Source organism: Nicotiana sylvestris, chromosome 5 (genome assembly GCF_000393655.2).
Source record: "Nicotiana sylvestris chromosome 5, ASM39365v2, whole genome shotgun sequence".
NCBI classification, from domain to species: domain Eukaryota; kingdom Viridiplantae; phylum Streptophyta; class Magnoliopsida; order Solanales; family Solanaceae; genus Nicotiana; species Nicotiana sylvestris.
In genome coordinates, this window is record NC_091061.1 from 10,131,854 (window position 1) to 10,151,328 (window position 19,475).

At 40.2% G+C, this 19,475-nt stretch overlaps 1 protein-coding gene across 1 annotated transcript; it reads right to left on the reverse strand.

Annotated features, from left to right (window-relative positions):
• Window positions 1-352: 352 nt before the first annotated feature.
• On the reverse strand, window positions 353-18,590 carry LOC104250195 (uncharacterized). The gene is made up of 6 exons (XM_070174245.1): window positions 18,173-18,590; window positions 16,309-16,437; window positions 16,102-16,222; window positions 15,924-16,005; window positions 964-1,117; window positions 353-850 (listed from the first exon to the last, which is right to left on the reverse strand). Exons 1-6 carry the CDS (start codon window positions 18,461-18,463, stop codon window positions 716-718), a joined length of 912 nt encoding a protein of 303 aa, XP_070030346.1. The 5' UTR covers window positions 18,464-18,590; the 3' UTR covers window positions 353-715.
• Window positions 18,591-19,475: the final 885 nt, after the last annotated feature.

Here is a 19,475-nt window from a genome sequence, read left to right on the forward strand (position 1 = left end):
AGAATGCATGTTGGCTACGTTTTATAAATAAGCATTAGGTGTTTGAAATAGTTTTATTTGTTTTGTACCTCAAGCTTCAAGAACACATGGCTTGCCATCAACCAGATTCATTATATTGAAGCCCAAAGCTTCAAACATATCCATAGCCTTGTCCGTCCTTTCGTTTAATCCTTTGGATTTCTAAAGATAAATCATGATAAAAGCTAAAGAAAGAATCAATGCGCTTTTAGTTGTGTTAGAGCCCCAAGGGATCGCCCGATAAAATACTGAAGACCAGTGGATTACAGAAGTTAAATAATCATAACAATGATTCATTGATTTGTGATGCAAGACAACAAAAAGAATAATGCTATAGACAACAAAAAGAATAATTCTAATTACTGAAAAGAGTATCTAAACATCAAATCTATACATAAATTTTGGTGAAGGTATAATTATAGGTGATCAAATATCTTCCGACATCGGATGCTATAAACAAAGTTACACAAGAATTTAAAAGATTTCCACAGTAATACATATGGGTGCAATGAAGAGTGGAGAACATCAAGTGAGACATGAGGAAGTTGTGACTTCTAGATGGTTACTCCTCTGCACAAATAAGCTATACAAAAATTCGTTCTTCCGGCGAAGAAGTACTAACCTTGTACAACATATTAGAGTATAGGTGTCTCCCTGAATTGCAACAATTTCACTTGCCGAGATCATCATATATTTGTCACTCCATAAATCGATAAGCGGGAATTCCATGGTTTTGAAACCATTCTGGCATTTGAAACCTTTCGTGGAGCATAGGCCTTACATCCTTCTGCTCAGAGAGATGCTTGAGAAGTGGAAGGATTACTTCCAAAAGCTAATGTAGAAAATGAAAGCCAAGTCAAAACTCGTGGCATCAAAGTAGCCAAAATTTGAGAATACCCTCTTTTATTTTTATTTTTAAATTTTTTTTTCGTTTAGTTCTTATACCTGCTCGTCATCGGGTTGTCCAGGAGAAAACGGAATGCACGGAATCCCATTTAAAGGCTGTAACAAAAAACTGAATGGGTTGTTATCAACAATGACAATCCGGCATAGATCCTTTGATATGGATGATAGGTCCTTCACATGTTCCCGGAATTCCCTGTGATGTGCATATAGTGTCAAATTTACCACAGTTATATTATACAGATACAACTGCGGCTTAAACTATTCGCTTTTAAACAGGTACCAGTGGCTTTAAACTATTTAAGCTTTTATAGGTGGCATCAACAAAAAGCAGCATTTACAAGGACGAATGAACAAACCCATAATCCATATAAGCAAGTTAGTGGTGTTGACCATAAAACATTTTTATAAATAGAGAAATGAACTTGACAGTCTAACTTGACAAATGTTCTCTTCAAATGTGAGGCCCAACACAATTTATGATCTTACAGCTTATAACATTCATATGCTAGTCACCATGTATAACACGACAGAGAGTACCAAGGTTGGACTACCACAGGTTAACAAAGTTTTGACAAAGAGGTCCTCAGAATTTGGTAACTCTACTCCGTTAACAACTACTTATGAATCCTTACTGCACCTAAGGATGCTAATAGAAAAGCAACCAGCCAACACAAGAGATAGATGAGCTATATTAGTATCAAGTGAATATGTGTTTATATTCATGTTGAGTTGTGTCCCACATCGGTGGGTTATGGGTATCTTGGCCTCCTTATATGGTCTTGGGCAATCCTCACCTAACAAGCTAGCTTTTGGGGTTGAGTTAGACTCAAGGTCCATTCTTATCATGGTATCAGAGCCAGGCCAATCCCAATTTATTGTTACCGATGTTGGGCCCCATTTATATTGTTCACGCTCCAGTTGCATGCCTGGGCGTGAGCGGGGGTGTTGAGTTGTGTCCCACATCGGTGGGTTATGGGTATCTTAGCCTCCTTATATAGTCTTGGGCAATCCTCACCTCACAAGCTAGCTTTTGGGGTTGAGTTAGGCCCAAGGTCCATTCTTATCACATACTACTAGATTCACATTATATTTAAAAAGGAAAATCATATAGAATATTCTATAGCATACCTTAGGATATTTTGTATTTAATTAACAAATATTTTCCTTACCTTATTGTCACACCTCCTTTTTCCTACACCCCCGGGAAGGAGTGTAAGGGAGTTTTTCCAATTAAAGGACAATCGAAACGGGATTACTTACATTAAATTCAGAGTCGCCACTTGGGATAATTTATGGTGTCCCAAGTCACCGGTTAGAATCCCGAATCGAGGAAAATATTACCTCTGTATTACAGTCCGCGAGCCAGAAATCCAGGTAAGGAATTATGTTAACCCGAGAGAAGGTGTTAGGCATTCCCGAGTTCCGTGGTTCTAGCATGGTCGCTCTACTGTTATGTCCGGCTTAATTATCTGATTTAGAACAATTTGAACCTACGTGCAATTTTATCTTTAACCGCTTTCCACCATGTTCACACCATCAAACAATTTTTCAAATCTTTCAATTAACTCCTCGTCAGGATTAATCATAGAACTGGGAATTGTTGTTATCGGGCGACTTCTGGTACCGGACTTGACAAATGATTTGGAAAGACGTGAGACTGGCTTTGGAAGGACCCAGGCCTTTTGTTTTAGCTTTCTGGCCTTTCTTATGTCTGTGGCGGTGGGCTTGAATCCCAAACCAAATGTTCCCAAGTTTTCGGGAAGACACACCGGCTGTATGATGCCTTGCAAAAATGAGCCCAAACCTTTACCGAGTACAAAACCATTTTTCAACATCTCATAGGCTACCATGATTGATGCGGCGGTTATCTTTGGATTTGGAATGTATTTCCCTCCGGAACTTTCTCTACCAACATCGTGTCAGAAACCTGGTAGACCCATGGTCCCTGGTCATCTTCCACCTCAATGACTGGTACGATGGCATTGCTGCGAGCATATAAACTGTCTTCCCATGCACAACTATTTCTTGTCTATCCCATTCAAATTTGACTACCTGGTGTAGTGTTGATGGGACTGCTTTAGCGGCGTGGATCCAGGGTCGACCAAACAGTAAGTTATAGGAAACAGCTATATCCAGCACCTGAAACTCCATTGTGAACTCGACTGGCCCTATCGTCAGCTCCAGCACTATGTCCCCAACTGAATCTTTACCTCCGCCGTCAAATCCTCGCACGCAAAAACTGTTCTTATGGATCCTCTCATCTTCTATTTTCAACTTGCTTAGAGTGGAGAGAGGACAGATGTTTGCGCTTGATCCGTTGTCAACCAATACCCGGGTCACCACAGAGTTCTCACATTTTAATGTGAGGTAAAGAGCTTTGTTGTGCTCAGTACCTTCTACAGGCAATTCATCATCAGAAAACGTGACTCTGTTTGCTTCGAAGATTTTGTTGGCTATTTTTCCAAGTGATTCACGGAGATCTTATCGGGAACGTGTGCCTCATTCAAGATCTTCATTAAAGCTTGACGGTGCTCGTCCGAATGGATCAATAATGACAATAGGGAAATTTGAGCGGGCGTCTTTCTTAATTGTTCCACAATAGAGTAGTCATGCAGCTTCATTTTCCTCAAGAATTCTTCTGCTTCTTCTTCAGTTACGGCTTTCTTCATTAGTGTTGGATTATTTTTAGCTCTTCTTAACTCTTCGAGAGTAAAACACCTTCCCGAGCGAGTCAAACCCTGTACTTCACAGATTTCTTCTTTGACTTCCTTCCCTTTGTACATCACCGTTACCCGCTCATAATTCCATGGAATAGCCTTGCTGTTGATTATTGGTAATTGGGTTACTGGCTTGATAATAACCCGATATGCGCGGGCTCCTTCCACGATTATGATGGGTTTGTTGGCTGCTCCTGGTACAATCACCTTTACCCATTCCTGTTTCGTTGCAACTCTGCTTAAAGACCTCTTCTCTACTGCCATAGATGGCTCAACACTCTTTTTGCTCTGCTTGAGCACCAGCTTCTCATCTGCTGATTGTTCATCTGTCTTGACTCCACTGGATCAAATCATCATGACGGTCTGTGATGGCTTCTTGGGTTCCCCCTCCGCATGCACTATTTCGATCATATTTGCCTCCTGATGGGCTGGCATCGGATTCCTGTTGATATTGGGTGCTTCGGGAGCTTGAACTTCAATTCTATTGGTATCAATAAGCTCCTGTATCGCACTTTTCAAGTGCCAGCACTTTTCTGTATCATGACCCGGAGTACCAGAACAGTACTCACAGCTGACAGTATAGTCAAGATTCTTTGGATGAGGATTTGGCAGTTTGGACTGTATCGGCCTTAGCATATCTAGTTGTTTTAGCCTGTGGAACAGACTGGTGTATGATTCTCCCAATGGAGTAAAGGTTTTCTTTTTCTGCAACCTTTCACCCTTGAGTGCTTGGCTAGGCCTGAAACTTGGTCCGGGAGTGTTTTGGTAGGCTCGTGGATGTGGATAAGTATTTGGTAGGACAGGAGCACGCCATTGAGTGTGGGCAGGAGGTTGGTTGTATGCTTGTGCATGGTGGACGGAAAAATGAGGTTCTGGTGGGGGATAGTAGTGTTGGGGTGGATTGTGGTGATAAGTTTGTTGGTGGGGTCGAGGTTGATTGTAGTGGTAAGGTGAACCTCTGGATCCGGACCAAGTTACTGAATCAACCATTGTTGCTTCTTCTCTTTTCTTCTTCTCAATCCCTCCTATGCCGCCCTGAATAGCCTGAGTAGTTGCTTTGATAGCCGAATAGCTCATGATTTTATTCGACTTGAGGCCTTCTTCTACCATGCCCCCCATCTTTACTACTTCGTTGAATGACTTTCCCACAGCTGAGACCAAATGGCCATAGTAAGTAGGTTCCAAAGCCTGTAGGAAGTAATCTACCATCTCACTTTCCTTCATTGGGGGATCTACTTTTGCTGCTTGCTCCCTCCATCTGAACCCATATTCTCTGAAGCTTTCACTGTGCTTCTTCTCAAACTTAGTCAAGGACAGTCGATCTGGAATGATCTCAAGATTGTATTGGAAGTGACAAGCAAATGCTTGCGCCAGATCATCCCATGTGTACCATCCCCCATGGTCTTGGCGGGTATACCATTCCAATGCTGATCCACTCAAACTCTGACTGAAGTAAGCCATTAACAATTCGTTTTTTCCTCCCGCTACCCTCATCTTGCTGCAAAAACCCCTCAATTGGGCTAGTGGATCGCCGTGCCCGTTGTATAGATCGAACTTGGGCATCTTGAAACGTGCCGGTAATTGCACATTCGGGAATAGACATAGGTCCTTATAGGCCACGCTGACTTGCCCTCCCAACCCCCGCATGTCTCTGAATGATTGTTCTAAGCTTTTAACTTTCCTGAACATCTCCTCCTGTTCGGTATTTTTGACTGGTTTATCAGCTTCTATCGGGAGGTCAAAGCGATGAGTATATGAACGGGTTTCGGAAGCTTTGAAAGTGGGCTCCGAAGGGTAGTATTGGTTGTCCTGATTCGTGGAGTGTAGCTGGTGGAGGTGCTACGAAGACAGGAGTTGCTGGCGGAGGAGGGTATGGAATTGGTTTAGGGGGTGGAGATTGTGGTGTATGAGAAGTGGTGCCCCGGTAGTGCTGGTAAATAGGAAAGCTCGGGGATAGATCGGTGGCAGGATGATCCTGAGTTTGAGCCGGTGGTGGAGTGAAAGCAGGGTTAGCTGGGGGTGATTGTCCTTTAGACCAGGCCTGATACATCTCGGCCATCTGTTGCTTAAGTTTGAGCATCTCCTCTTTCATTTTATTGACGTCCAACTCCTCTACCTCAACACTAGTGTCGACATCCAGGATAGACATGATTTCTGGTATTGGTCCTTTCGATCTGGTTTGGTAATGATAATGTGCCACTATACTCTAGATAAACTAATTGCTTGAATTCTCTGAGAAAACAACAAACTTGTTAGTTTTTAGAGTTTAACACATATGTAATCGCACGTTGGGATGCAATGCACCTAGGCAATTAACCATTTCTATCATGTATTTGCTTGGTTGCTTGTGTCATCCCAGCTTTTCCTGACCTTTCCCTTTTATTGCCACTCACGCCTATCTTTTATTTCCCTCCCCTTTTCATTCATTTTATTCTTTTCTTTTGGTTGTGGTCGAATCTTATGAATATTGCCTACGTATCATGACCCTGCATGAATCAGACCGAGCGTAGTTCTGGCGGAAACAATTATTAATACTCTTATTTATTTTAACAAACGAAACAATACAAAGACAAAAATGACATTACATTTGGACAACACTTTAAGAAAATGGTTTAAAAGACTCAACATGGACTTAAACTAAAACATGACTATTATATGAAAAATTCCAACAACTATGACTACGCTTCACTCCACAATCTTTTGCTTTTAATCACTGGAACATTTGCTCACGGTGGGGCTTGACCCGACTTACCTCCTAATGTACGGTACATCCTCTCTAACTCCATTGCAAGATGACGGGCAAAAGTAGGTGCATGCTCTAGAAACCTTCCATAATCCATCCATTGGCAATTTACGTAACTTTGAGAAGTATAAACGGCCAAATCATGGATTTGTGCTCTGAAGTCCTAGAGATTCTGGTCTTGGTTTTGTAACTGCTGTTGGCGAGTGGTGGCTATATCTCTTATGTGGTCTTCGCGATCTAAAGCTGACTCCAATTGAGCTCGAAGTCAGGCCTGATCGAGTCTTGCCTGGGCTCTCTCCCTATCAATATCTGCGTGCTGATGTTCTCTATTGTACCTTCTCATTTCTTCCAACTGTGCATGGAGTTGAGCTTCTGAATGTATCCAATGATCCTTCTCTCTGTTGAATTGAGCCATTTCTTCTTCACATCTCATTACTTGGCGTTCCTTACTAAATTTAGCCTCCTCATTTAATTGTATGATTTTTTCCTTAGCTTTGTCTAACGCCTTCTCAGTCTTTGTCAAGATGGAATCATAATCTTGCATTTTTTCCATCAGATTGGCAATGATTTTCTGATCTTTCCAACTTCTCACTGGCGATTCAAAGGCTTTTTCCATCTGTTGAAACTGAGCTCGGAGAGTTTTATTCTCGCTAATCAGACTCTTCTTTTCACCTTCTGCTTTTTGTGCCTGTAAGTCCTTCTCCAAATTGAGGTTCCCCAGGCTTTCTTCTAAGGCATGAATAGTTGTTTTGTACCCCTTTTCCCTTTTTCCCCAAGCCAACCGTTCTTGGATTTTGTCATCAAAGGCTTGAACATGCGATCTTTTTATGGGCCTTCTAGGATCAGGCTCTGGTGCATCATCCACGCAGGATCTTTTCTCAAACCACCTAGCATAACCCGAATTTATCTCGCCTTTCGCAGGATCTGGAATTTGGGTATCATCTTTCAAGTATCGACAACCATTCCAAATTTGCTGGATTAAAACCTCAGGGAGAGTGGCTTCGGGGTGTAGTTCAATCACTTGCGCACTCAAATCTTCATCATCAGGCACCACTTGGTATCTCCTTAACTGTCTTAGAACTCTCTGTGGCGCATACGGTTGGACACTTCTTAAACCCAATAGCATCAAATAACTCTTTAAGGTTGACATGTGTATCACCTCTCTTACCAGGAGCCATCCCAAAGTCCACTCAATTTGACTCGCGCGAGGTGATATGTGGACTTTGGGATGACTCCCGGTAAGAGAGGTGATACACATGTCAACCTTAAAGAGTTATTTGTTGCTATTGGGTTTAAGAATGTCCAACCGTATGCGCCACAGAGAGTTCTAAGACAGTTAAGGAGATACAAAGTGGTGCCTGATGATGAAGATTTGAGTGCGCAAGTGATTGAACTACACCCCGAAGCCACTCTCCCTGAGGCTTTAATCCAGCAGATTTGGAATGGTTGTCGATACTTGAAAGATGATACCCAAATTCCAGATCCTGCGAAAGGCGAGATAAATTCGGGTTATGCTAGGTGGTTTGAGAAAAGATCCTGCGTGGATGATGCACCAGAGCCTGATCCTAGAAGGCCCATAAAAAGACCGCATGTTCAAGCCTTTGATGACAAAATCCAAGAACGGTTGGCTTGGGGAAAAAGGGAAAAGGGGTACAAAGCAACTATTCATGCCTTAGAAGAAAGCCTGGGGAACCTCAATTTGGAGAAGGACTTACAGGCACAAAAAGCAGAAGGTGAAAAGAAGAGTTTGATTAGCGAGAATAAAACTCTCCGAGCTCAGTTTCAACAGATGAAAAAGCCTTTGAATCGCCAGTGAGAAGTTGGAAAGATCAGAAAATCATTGCCAATCTGATGGAAAAAATGCAAGATTATGATTCCATCTTGACAAAGACTGAGAAGGCGTTAGACAAAGCTAAGGAAAAAATCATACAATTAAATGAGGAGGCTAAATTTAGTAAGGAACGCCAAGTAATGAGATGTGAAGAAGAAATGGCTCAATTCAACAGAGAGAAGGATCATTGGATACATTCAGAAGCTCAACTCCATGCACAGTTGGAAGAAATGAGAAGGTACAATAGAGAACATCAGCACGCAGATATTGATAGGGAGAGAGCCCAGGCAAGACTCGATCAGGCCTGACTTCGAGCTCAATTGGAGTCAGCTTTAGATCGCGAAGACCACATAAGAGATATAGCCACCACTCGCCAACAGCAGTTACAAAACCAAGACCAGAATCTCTAGGACTTCAGAGCACAAATCCATGATTTGGCCGTTTATACTTCTCAAAGTTACGTAAACTGCCAATGGATGGATTATGGAAGGTTTCTAGAGCATGCACCTACTTTTGCCCGTCATCTTGCAATGGAGTTAGAGAGGATGTACCGTACATTAGGAGGTAAGTCGGGTCAAGCCCCACCGTGAGCAAATGTTCCAGTGATTAAAAGCAAAAAGATTGTGGAGTGAAGCGTAGTCATAGTTGTTGGAATTTTTCATATAATAGTCATGTTTTAGTTTAAGTCCATGTTGAGTCTTTTAAACCATTTTCTTAAAGTGTTGTCCAAATGTAATGTCATTTTTGTCTTTGTATTGTTTCGTTTGTTAAAATAAATAAGAGTATTAATAATTGTTTCCGCCAGAACTACGCTCGGTCTGATTCATGCAGGGTCATGATACGTAGGCAATATTCATAAGATTCGACCACAACCAAAAGAAAAGAATAAAATGAATGAAAAGGGGAGGGAAATAAAAGATAGGCGTGAGTGGCAATAAAAGGGAAAGGTCAGGAAAAGCTGGGATGACACAAGCAACCAAGCAAATACATGATAGAAATGGTTAATTGCCTAGGTGCATTGCATCCCAACGTGCGATTACATATGTGTTAAACTCTAAAAACTAACAAGTTTGTTGTTTTCTCAGAGAATTCAAGCAGTTAGTTTATCTAGAGTATAGTGGCACATTATCATTACCAAACCAGATCGAAAGGACCAATACCAGAAATCATGTCTATCCTGGATGTCGACACTAGTGTTGAGGTAGAGGAGTTGGACGTCAATAAAATGAAAGAGGAGATGCTCAAACTTAAGCAACAGATGGCCGAGATGTATCAGGCCTGGTCTAAAGGACAATCACCCCCAGCTAACCCTGCTTTCACTCCACCACCGGCTCAAACTCAGGATCATCCTGCCACCGATCTATCCCCGAGCTTTCCTATTTACCAGCACTACCGGGGCACCACTTCTCATACACCACAATCTCCACCCCCTAAACCAATTCCATACCCTCCTCCGCCAGCAACTCCTGTCTTCGTAGCACCTCCACCAGCTACACTCCACGAATCAGGACAACCAATACTACCCTTCGGAGCCCACTTTCAAAGCTTCCGAAACCCGTTCATATACTCATCGCTTTGACCTCCCGATAGAAGCTGATAAACCAGTCAAAAATACCGAACAGGAGGAGATGTTCAGGAAAGTTAAAAGCTTAGAACAATCATTCAGAGACATGCGGGGGTTGGGAGGGCAAGTCAGCGTGGCCTATAAGGACCTATGTCTATTCCCGAATGTGCAATTACCGGCACGTTTCAAGATGCCCAAGTTCGATCTATACAACGGGCACGGCGATCCAGTAGCCCACTTGAGGGGTTTTTGCAGCAAGATGAGGGGAGCGGGAGGAAAAGACGAATTGTTAATGGCTTACTTCAGTCAGAGTTTGAGTGGATCAGCATTGGAATGGTATACCCGCCAAGACCATGGGAGATGGTACACATGGGATGATCTGGCGCAAGCATTTGCTTGTCACTTCCAATACAATCTTGAGATCATTCCAGATCGACTGTCCTTGACTAAGTTTGAGAAGAAGCACAGTGAAAGCTTCAGAGAATATGGTTTCAGATTGAGGGAGCAAGCAGCAAAAGTAGATCCCCAATGAAGGAAAGTGAGATGGTAGATTACTTCTTACAGGCATTTGGAACCTACTTACTATGGCCATTTGGTCTCAGCTGTGGGAAAGTCATTCAACGAAGTAGTAAAGATGGGGGGCATGGTAGAAGAAGGCCTCAAGTCGAATAAAATCATGAGCTATTCGGCTATCAAAGCAACTACTCAGGCTATTCAGGGCGGCATAGGAGGTATTGGGAAGAAGAAAAGAGAAGAAGCAACAATGGTTGATTCAGTAACTTGGTCCGGATCCAGAGGTTCACCTTACCACTACAATCAACCTCGACCCCACCAACAAACTTATCACCACAATCCACCCCAACACTACTATCCCCCACCAGAACCTCATTTTTCCGTCCACCATGCACAAGCATACAACCAACCTCCTGCCCACACTCAATGGCGTGCTCCTGTCCTACCAAATACTTATCCACATCCACGAGCCTACCAAAACACTCCCGGACCAAGTTTCAGGCCTAGCCAAGCACTCAAGGGTGAAAGGTTGCAGAAAAAGAAAACCTTTACTCCATTGGGAGAATCATACATCAGTCTATTCCACAGGCTAAAACAACTAGAAATGCTAAGGCCGATACAGTCCAAACTGCCAAATCCTCCTCCAAAGAATCTTGACTATACTGTCAGCAGTGAGTATTGTTCTGGTACTCCGGGTCATGAAACAGAAAAGTGCTGGCACTTGAAAAGTGCGATACAGGAGCTTATTGATACCAATAGAATTGAAGTTCAAGCTCCCGAAGCACCCAATATCAACAGGAATCCGATGCCAGCCCATCAGGAGGCAAATATGATCGAAATAGTGCATGCGGAGGGAACCCAAGAAGCCATCACAGACCGTCATGATGATTTGATCCAGTGGAGTCAAGACAGATGAACAATCAGCAGATGAGAAGCTGGTGCTCAAGCAGAGCAAAAAGAGTGTTGAGCCATCTATGGCAGTAGAGAAGGGGTCTTTAAGCAGAGTAGCAACGAAACAGGAAGGGGTAAAGGTGATTGTACTAGGAGCGGCCAGCAAACCCATCATAATCGTGGAAGGAGCCCGCGCATATCGGGTTATTATCAAGCCAGTAACCCAATTACCAATAATCAACAGCAAGGCTATTCCATGGAATTACGAGCGGGTATCGGTGATGTACAAAGGGAAGGAAGTCAAAGAAGAAATCTGTGAAGTACAGGGTTTAACTCGCTCGGGAAGGTGTTTTACTCCCGAAGAGTTAAGAAGAGCTAAAAATAATCCAGCACTAATGAAGAAAGCCGTAACTGAAGAAGAAGCAGAAGAATTCTTGAGGAAAATGAAGCTGCATGACTACTCTATCGTGGAACAATTAAGAAAGACGCCCGCTCAAATTTCCTTATTGTCATTATTGATCCATTCGGACGAGCACCGTCAAGCTTTAATGAAGATCTTGAATGAGGCACACGTTCCCGATAAGATCTCCGTGAATCACTTGGAAAAAATAGCCACTGATGATGAATTGCATGTAGAAGGTACTGAGCACAACAAAGCTCTTTACCTCACATTAAAATGTGAGAACTCTGTGGTGACCCGGGTATTAGTTGACAACGGATCAAGCGCAAACATCTGTCCTCTCTCCATTCTAAGCAAGTTGAAAATAGAAGATGAGAGGATCTATAAGAACAGTATTTGCGTGCGAGGATTTGACGGCGGAGGTAAAGATTCAGTTGGGGACATAGTGTTGGAGCTGACGATAGGGCCAGTCGAGTTCACAATGGAGTTTCAGGTGTTGGATATAGCTGTTTCCTATAACTTACTGTTAGGTCGACCCTGGATCCACGCCGCTAAAGCAGTCCCATCAACACTACACCAGGTAGTCAAATTTGAATGGGATAGACAAGAAATAGTTGTGCATGGGAAGACAGTTTATATGCTCGTAGCAATGCCATCGTACCAGTCATTGAGGTGGAAGATGACTAGGGACCATAGGTCTACCAGGTTTCTGACACGATGTTGGTAGAGAAAGTTCCGGAGGGGAAATACATTCCAAATCCAAAGATAACCGCCATCAGTCATGGTAGCCTATGAGATGTTGAAAAATGGTTTTGTACTCGGTAAAGGTTTGGGCTCATTTTTGCAAGGCATCATACAGCCGGTGTCTCTTCCCGAAAACTTGGGAACATTTGGTTTGGGATTCAAGCCCACTGCCACAGACATAAGAAAGGCCAGAAAGCTAAAACAGAAGGCCTGGGTCCTTCCAAAGCCAGTCCCACGTCTTTCCAAATCATTTGTCAAGTCCGGTACCAGAAGTCGCCCGGTAACAACAATTCCCAGTTCTATGATTAATCCTGACGAGGAGTTAATTGAAAGATTTGAAAAATTGTTTGATGGTGTGAACATGGTGGAAAGCGGTTAAAGATAAAATTGCACGTAGGTTCAAATTGTTCTAAATCAGATAATTAAGCCGGACATAACAGTAGAGCGACCGTGCTAGAACCACGGAACTCGGGAATGTCTAACACCTTCTCTCGGGTTAACATAATTCCTTACCTGGATTTCTGGCTCGCGGACTGTAATACAGAGGTAATATTTTCCTCGATTCGTGATTCTAACCGGTGACTTGGGACACCATACATTATCCCAAGTGGCGACTCTGAATTTAATGTAAGTAATCCCGTTTCGATTGTCCTTTAATTGGAAACTCCCTTACACTCCTTCCCGAGGGTGTAGGAAAAAGGAGGTGTGACAGCTCTGGCGACTCTGCTGGGGAGGGTTTTCAGGTGTATTTGATTTGGGCCTCTTGAATTAAATTGAACCTGGCCCAAATTTGACTTCCTTCTCTTTCATTAATTCTTTTTCTTTTCTTTTCTTCTTTTTTTTCTTTCAAAAATTAAAGTTAAAAATCCTAAATTAAATTATAGAAGACCTAAATTAGCTTAAAAATATTAATTAACTTTAAATAACACCTATCACAAATAATTAAACACGTAAATTAAAAGAAAATCACACAATTTGACCAAAATACAAAAATATGTTATTTTTTGTGAATTTTCATTTTTGTAAAACACCTAATTATTAATTAATTCTAAAAAATTGTAAAAATCAAATCTTAAATGCAAATGCTATATTTTTTGTATTTTTGATGCATTAATAAAATTAAACATGCAAACAATCAGGAAAATCACACAATAATTCCTAAAATAACACATAATCAAAGCCAAAACCTAATTTTGGGAATTATTTTGGAGTAATTCGTATGAGGCAAAAATCACGTGCTTACACTTATCAACACGAGGATTGATTATTTAGCATATTATATAGCCTAAGACTCCTATATAAGAAGTACCTCTTTTCATTTTTATATTATTTTCGATAGCCGAGAAATCTCCAAGGACCAATTTCGAAACTCAGTGGATGATGGACCGTTCCTCAACCCTTCTCTACTTAAATACTAGGCTTTTGTTATCAACAGGCTTCGAACACGTGACGTGCGCCTAATCCACACATCATAAGTTGCGCCCCTACCACAGGACCAAAGTCCTGGGGCCATATAAGAAGTACCTCTTATACATTGTTAACCGAGTCAAAAGAAGTTTCTTCTACTGTTCTACATTTTTATATGGTATCAGAGCAGGCAAAGTCTTAGGTTCGAGTCTCACTGCCACTCATTATCAAAAAGAATTTACGTGCTCGGACCATAAAAAATCAGGCCTATAAGTGGGGGAGCGTGTTGAAGACATAATTAAGTATCTAAAGTGTGTTCTCTCTTGCAGCTTCAACTTTTTGATGAGATGGTCACACACTTGAACAAGTTACACGGATTAAGGAAACATTTAGAAATAGGTCAGTCATCAATCCATCATACTTCAGAAAAAGTTAAGGATTAGATTTGCTTAAATGTTATACATGCTCCAGAGATATAATATATGAAATTGGGGGTTGGAAAGGAAAAGATAATCGTCAATTGGTAACATATGCTTGAAGAACAAATTCATAGAGTTGAGGCACTAAAAATAAAAAGAATAGGTACCTAACTAAGATCTTAATTCAGGATTAATATACAGAGCTTAGTTAGCATGACAGAATTTGAAAAAATGATTCTTCAAGAAGGCTGTGCTCGGTGTCACTTAAGAAGTTCTGCTAGAAACAAACTCCCTACTCTACGTTCAGACCTGCAACGAACTGTAACTTCCATCATCTGGTCTGCTTCATCTCATGAAAGCATGAACGAAGAGTTACTGAAAATCTTATAGCTATTGCGAGCTACTGGTAGTAGTTTGTGCTAATGTTTAGAAAAAGATGAATGACGAAGAGCTACTCTAGTACTTTGCACTGATTTTTCAGGACAAATGAATAAAGCAGCTAGGGGATGTCCTCGTAATCTAGAAAGTAAAAGTTGATCATTCTCAGTACCAAGTCATTCAGAATGAAACCTTCACCTGCTACCGATTGGAGTAGATAACACAGATGCACAACAGATTCTCTACAGATATCAGCAAGTGCAAAAACGATCTTCCAGCAATGCTATTAAGCTAAGTCCATAAAGCCACTGCCTCTTCTATTTTCATACCTTTTATCCTCGGACCCCTCCTATTATCATGTCATTTATGTCATTGATTAATTTATCATTTCTTTCGATGGTATATTTGGTCTGCAATGTAATAAACAGGATACAGAAAGACAAGTCTATTTTGACAAAAATTATTCAAATTTTGTGAGATCATGCATAAAGTAATTACACCCTCCATTCCAATTTATGTGACACTTTTTCTTTTTTAGTTAGACCAGAAAAGAATGACACCTTTTTATATTTACTAACAATTTAACTTTAAAATGCCCATTTTAGTTAATGAGATGATCTATTAGACACACAAATATCTATTGCTCATTTTAGACCACAAGTTTCTAAAATTTTCCTTCTTTGTTAAACTCTATGCCCAATCAAACACCATCACATAAATTGGGATGGAGGGGGCAGTTGATTTTATGACTAATAAAAAGCAGGTTCAGCATAAGCTTTCAATCAATTCATCCCTTCAGCTTTAGCAAGCTAAGGACAGTGAATGTCTTCAAATGGAGTCTATGGCATTTCCCATTGATGAGGCAGCATGACTTCCACTTCTCCCTCCCTTCCCCAACAATCGGACTTCTTCCACTCTTACACTATCGTTTTTGAGAAAGGTAACAACTTTCTTCAACTCTTACACTTGAAACCACCATATAAAGTTTGGCTAGTGATTAAAGATAGGATGTACAACATTTTCAAGACCAGTGCTCGGAACAAGTGCCTCAACACTAATTAGCACCACTATATGCATATAAAATACAACTGTTGTCTCAAAGGTTGATATGCCATAAGGTAGATCTATAGCTTTTATTAATCAACATGAAAAGGCAACACAAGATATATTGTCTATCCAATTTTCCTTCTAATAGCATCAGATTTCTATTCCTTTTATGCCGTTTACTTTCAGATACTGTTTCCATACTCTTGATATTTCTCTAAAAGAAATAAGATTAGCCTCATATTCAACATGTCAAATGATGCCAGATAAGAATTTCGATCATGGTTATTCAACAGGGAAAGAAAAAGACAAAAAACAGTAAAAGACAAAACCAGCATCTATACGTACGTGCTAATAGTTGAAGGCCGATAAAGTCTATGGCTAAACCAATTCTCAGGATCAATTTTGTCAACAAGGGGTCTTGCATATCCTGTATGTACATAACAATTAAAAATTCAACAATTTTGGATGAAGATGCCAATGGAGAAGGAAGATAACTAAATCAACCAGAAAGTAATGAGTTAACCTTCAAGTCCAGCAGTAAACAAGACCAGATTAGCAAATTTGCTAAGTTGTTTTAAAAACTCGTGTAATCCAGGACGTTCAAAAACTGTGACATAGTTGATCTTAGGTTTGCCATCATATTCCTAAAACCTCCAAGAGGAATTAGAACAGAATTCTTCAAGAAACTTGCCAGAATATTATATCAAATAGTAGGAACTATAAAGTTTACCTTGTCCGAAGATATGCACTCGAGCTCAAACCACTTCAACCCAGCCTCTGTTGCCTGGGTACGCATCATTGTCGGCATACTTGATGTCTCATATGCACAAATTAAAGTATCATCCAAGTCAAGAACCACCTGCATCCAGCATCTAAGAACTTAAGAAAAACATAAACAGAAGGTAATCATCTATTAAAAGATTGATCAACACCATTGACAGTCAGCAGTTAATCCTTATTGCAGGAAGCACCGGTTATCCAGTTCTACAAACATTCTAGCTAAGGAGTGATAGGTAGTCGGAAGAGCACTGCCTATCATTTATTACCAATAAAGTGTTCATCACACATAAATTAGTTAGGTCAGTGTTAATTGAAGTGGAGCTTCGAGCTGCAGAAGGAAACAGAACATTGACCTAAACAATGCTTCTTAAAATTCTTCATGTCTACTTTATAGTTAGCCTTTCTCCAATATTAGATATCAGCAATATTGAAACTTTCTTCCATAATGCTGCCAGTCATCCAACTTTTAATCAGTATTTCCTTAAAACTTATACCACACACCTCATAATTATTCAACTAAAAAAGTTGAAGTATACCAGCATATCCAAAATCAGTTAGCATTAAATTCAGCCCCATTTCCTGAGAAAATTCCGATCCTCAACCCAAAGAAACTATAATTACGGAAATTATCTAGTTTTACAACAACTCCTCCTATTTCCTATTTAGCATGAATTTAACCACTTCCACAGCTGACTAGCAGTCTGCCACAAACATGACTATTTAATTACACAGGTTAATGCTCAAGTGCAAACCTACTAGATTCCTGATAAGTGTTCAACTGTTAGCAACAATAACTCTGATCGACTCGTGAGTGACCAATACAAGCAAGAGTGATAACTGACTCATTTCTCATGAATAATGAAAGAGCTTAATGCTTCACTATCAAACTGTATACCAAAAAACTATTAGTCATGTTCATCTGAAAGATAAGCAGTTCAACGATAACATAAAACATATAGGTTGTCTGGTTCGTCCACAAGTTAAACAAAATTCATAGAACATGAATTGTTATGTAGTGAATAATAATGTGTGTGTTATGCGACATTAGCAACATAAGGATCAGTGTGCAGAGATTGAAATACCAAAGTCAAGAATTAGTTTTTCCTGGTATTGCTAATACATGTATTATTACTTCACATTCTATCTCGTACAAACTAATAAGTTATAGAAGCATTAGTTAAGCAGAGTTTTACATCAAACAAAAAACTATATAACGTATAGAGTTGTCAAAGGCATATCCAAGTTTTGAACTTTATGGGTTCGAGTTTGAAATTCATCCATTTGATTTACTGTGTTCGAAATCTATTATTTCGACTTATTTAGTGATTATTTAACACATATATAGAGTTTGAACTTTATGGGTTCGAGTTTGAAATTCATCCATTTGATTTACTGGGTTCGAAATCTATTATTTCGACTTATTTAGTGAATTATTTAACACATATAGCGATTGTGTTCATCCATTTCATGTACTGGGTTCGAAATCTATTATTTCAACTTATCTAGTGAATCAACACATATAAAGAGTTCGAGCCAAAGTTACTGGGTACAGATGAACTCGTAGACTATATCCGCCCCTAAGAGTTGTATAATTAATAACCTAAGGTTGTATTAGTAATACTAAGTTTTTTGCATCAATATTACAGAGTTTTATGGTGGAAATATTTTCGTTATACATCAAAATACTCGAGCCTTTAGTCATACCGATCCAAAGGAAAACACTACACTCAAATACAATTTCTACTGCTAAACAATAATGACAACAACATTAGTAAATATTAACGTCTCCTACAAAGCTTATTACGAGACATTACCGTGAGCCTCTGTGAACGTTCCTCCTCGAGACTAGTCGGAACATTTCCGGTTGTGATTTGCAGAGTCGAGAGAGCGACGGATGACGGCGCCGCCTCCGCCTCCTCCTCCTCTTCCAGCAGCTCAACGTCAGGCAGTGGCTTGAACTGCGGAGGAGAAGAGAGAAGAGAGCTATTGCCTTTGAGGATCTGAAGAAAGATCTGGAAGAAGAACGCTAGCCAATTCAGTAGCGATTTCCAGAGCTGTATAGTTCTCGGCGTGTAGACTTGTGTAGCCTGAAACAGCTCCGGCATGGTGAATCAGTGTAAAGTCCGGCGAAGGGTGCGCACCGTGTTATCGTTCACACACTGAGTTGAAGTCAAAAATGGCAGATCAATTAATGGAGAATTCAAAAAGCTCTTTTGTTTGTTTCTGCTGATTACTTATTAAGTATTTTAAGGACTTTTAAAATGACTGCTGAGTGTATTATTATTAGGATTAGGATTATTGTGAAACTCTTAAATAATAATTATTGACAAAAAGAAAAAGGATTTGGAGTCAAGTTGGAGGTATGGTCAAAGTTGTGCCTCGACAACAGTAGCCACTTGAAATTATATTATATTTCATATATATTTGGTGAAATGACACTATATAGCCGTTTTAAAAAATAAAAGCAAATATATATATATATATTCTATAAGTTATATAAAAAAATTATACAAATTTTATACACTTTTTGGCCTACCAAATATAAATAGTTTCTGGCGTAGGCTAAAAGGTTAAAATAGCACGGTATAGCCAGTTTTCGGACTAGTTATTCAAAAATAGTCAGCGCTTATCAAGTCAATGAAAAATAGCCACTATTTTGCTGCAGCAGAGACCGGTCCAGCATAATATACTAGAGTTTGGTGCACCTGTGTATGAACTCCAGCATATTATGCTGGACCAGTATACTTTGCTGGTTCCAGTATAATATACTGGAGACTGAAGCACCGGTGCTCCAAACTCCAGTATATTATGTTGGAACAGTCCATTCTTGCTGAAACTCCAGTATATTATGCTGGAGTTCTAGTGTACTTATGTTGGAACTCCATCATATTATGCTGGATATACTGGAGTATAATATGCTGGAGTTCAAGTATATTTACGTTGGAACTCCAGCATAATATACTGGCGTATTTTTCGGGTTTTGAACAGTGTTTTCGCTCATATTTATCTTTACATGAAAAGTGGCTAAATTTCAATTACTTTTAAAACTGGGCTATTTTTGAACGATCAGTTGTAAATTTGGCTATTTTTGAATTTCTACCGGCTAAAAGTGAAAAA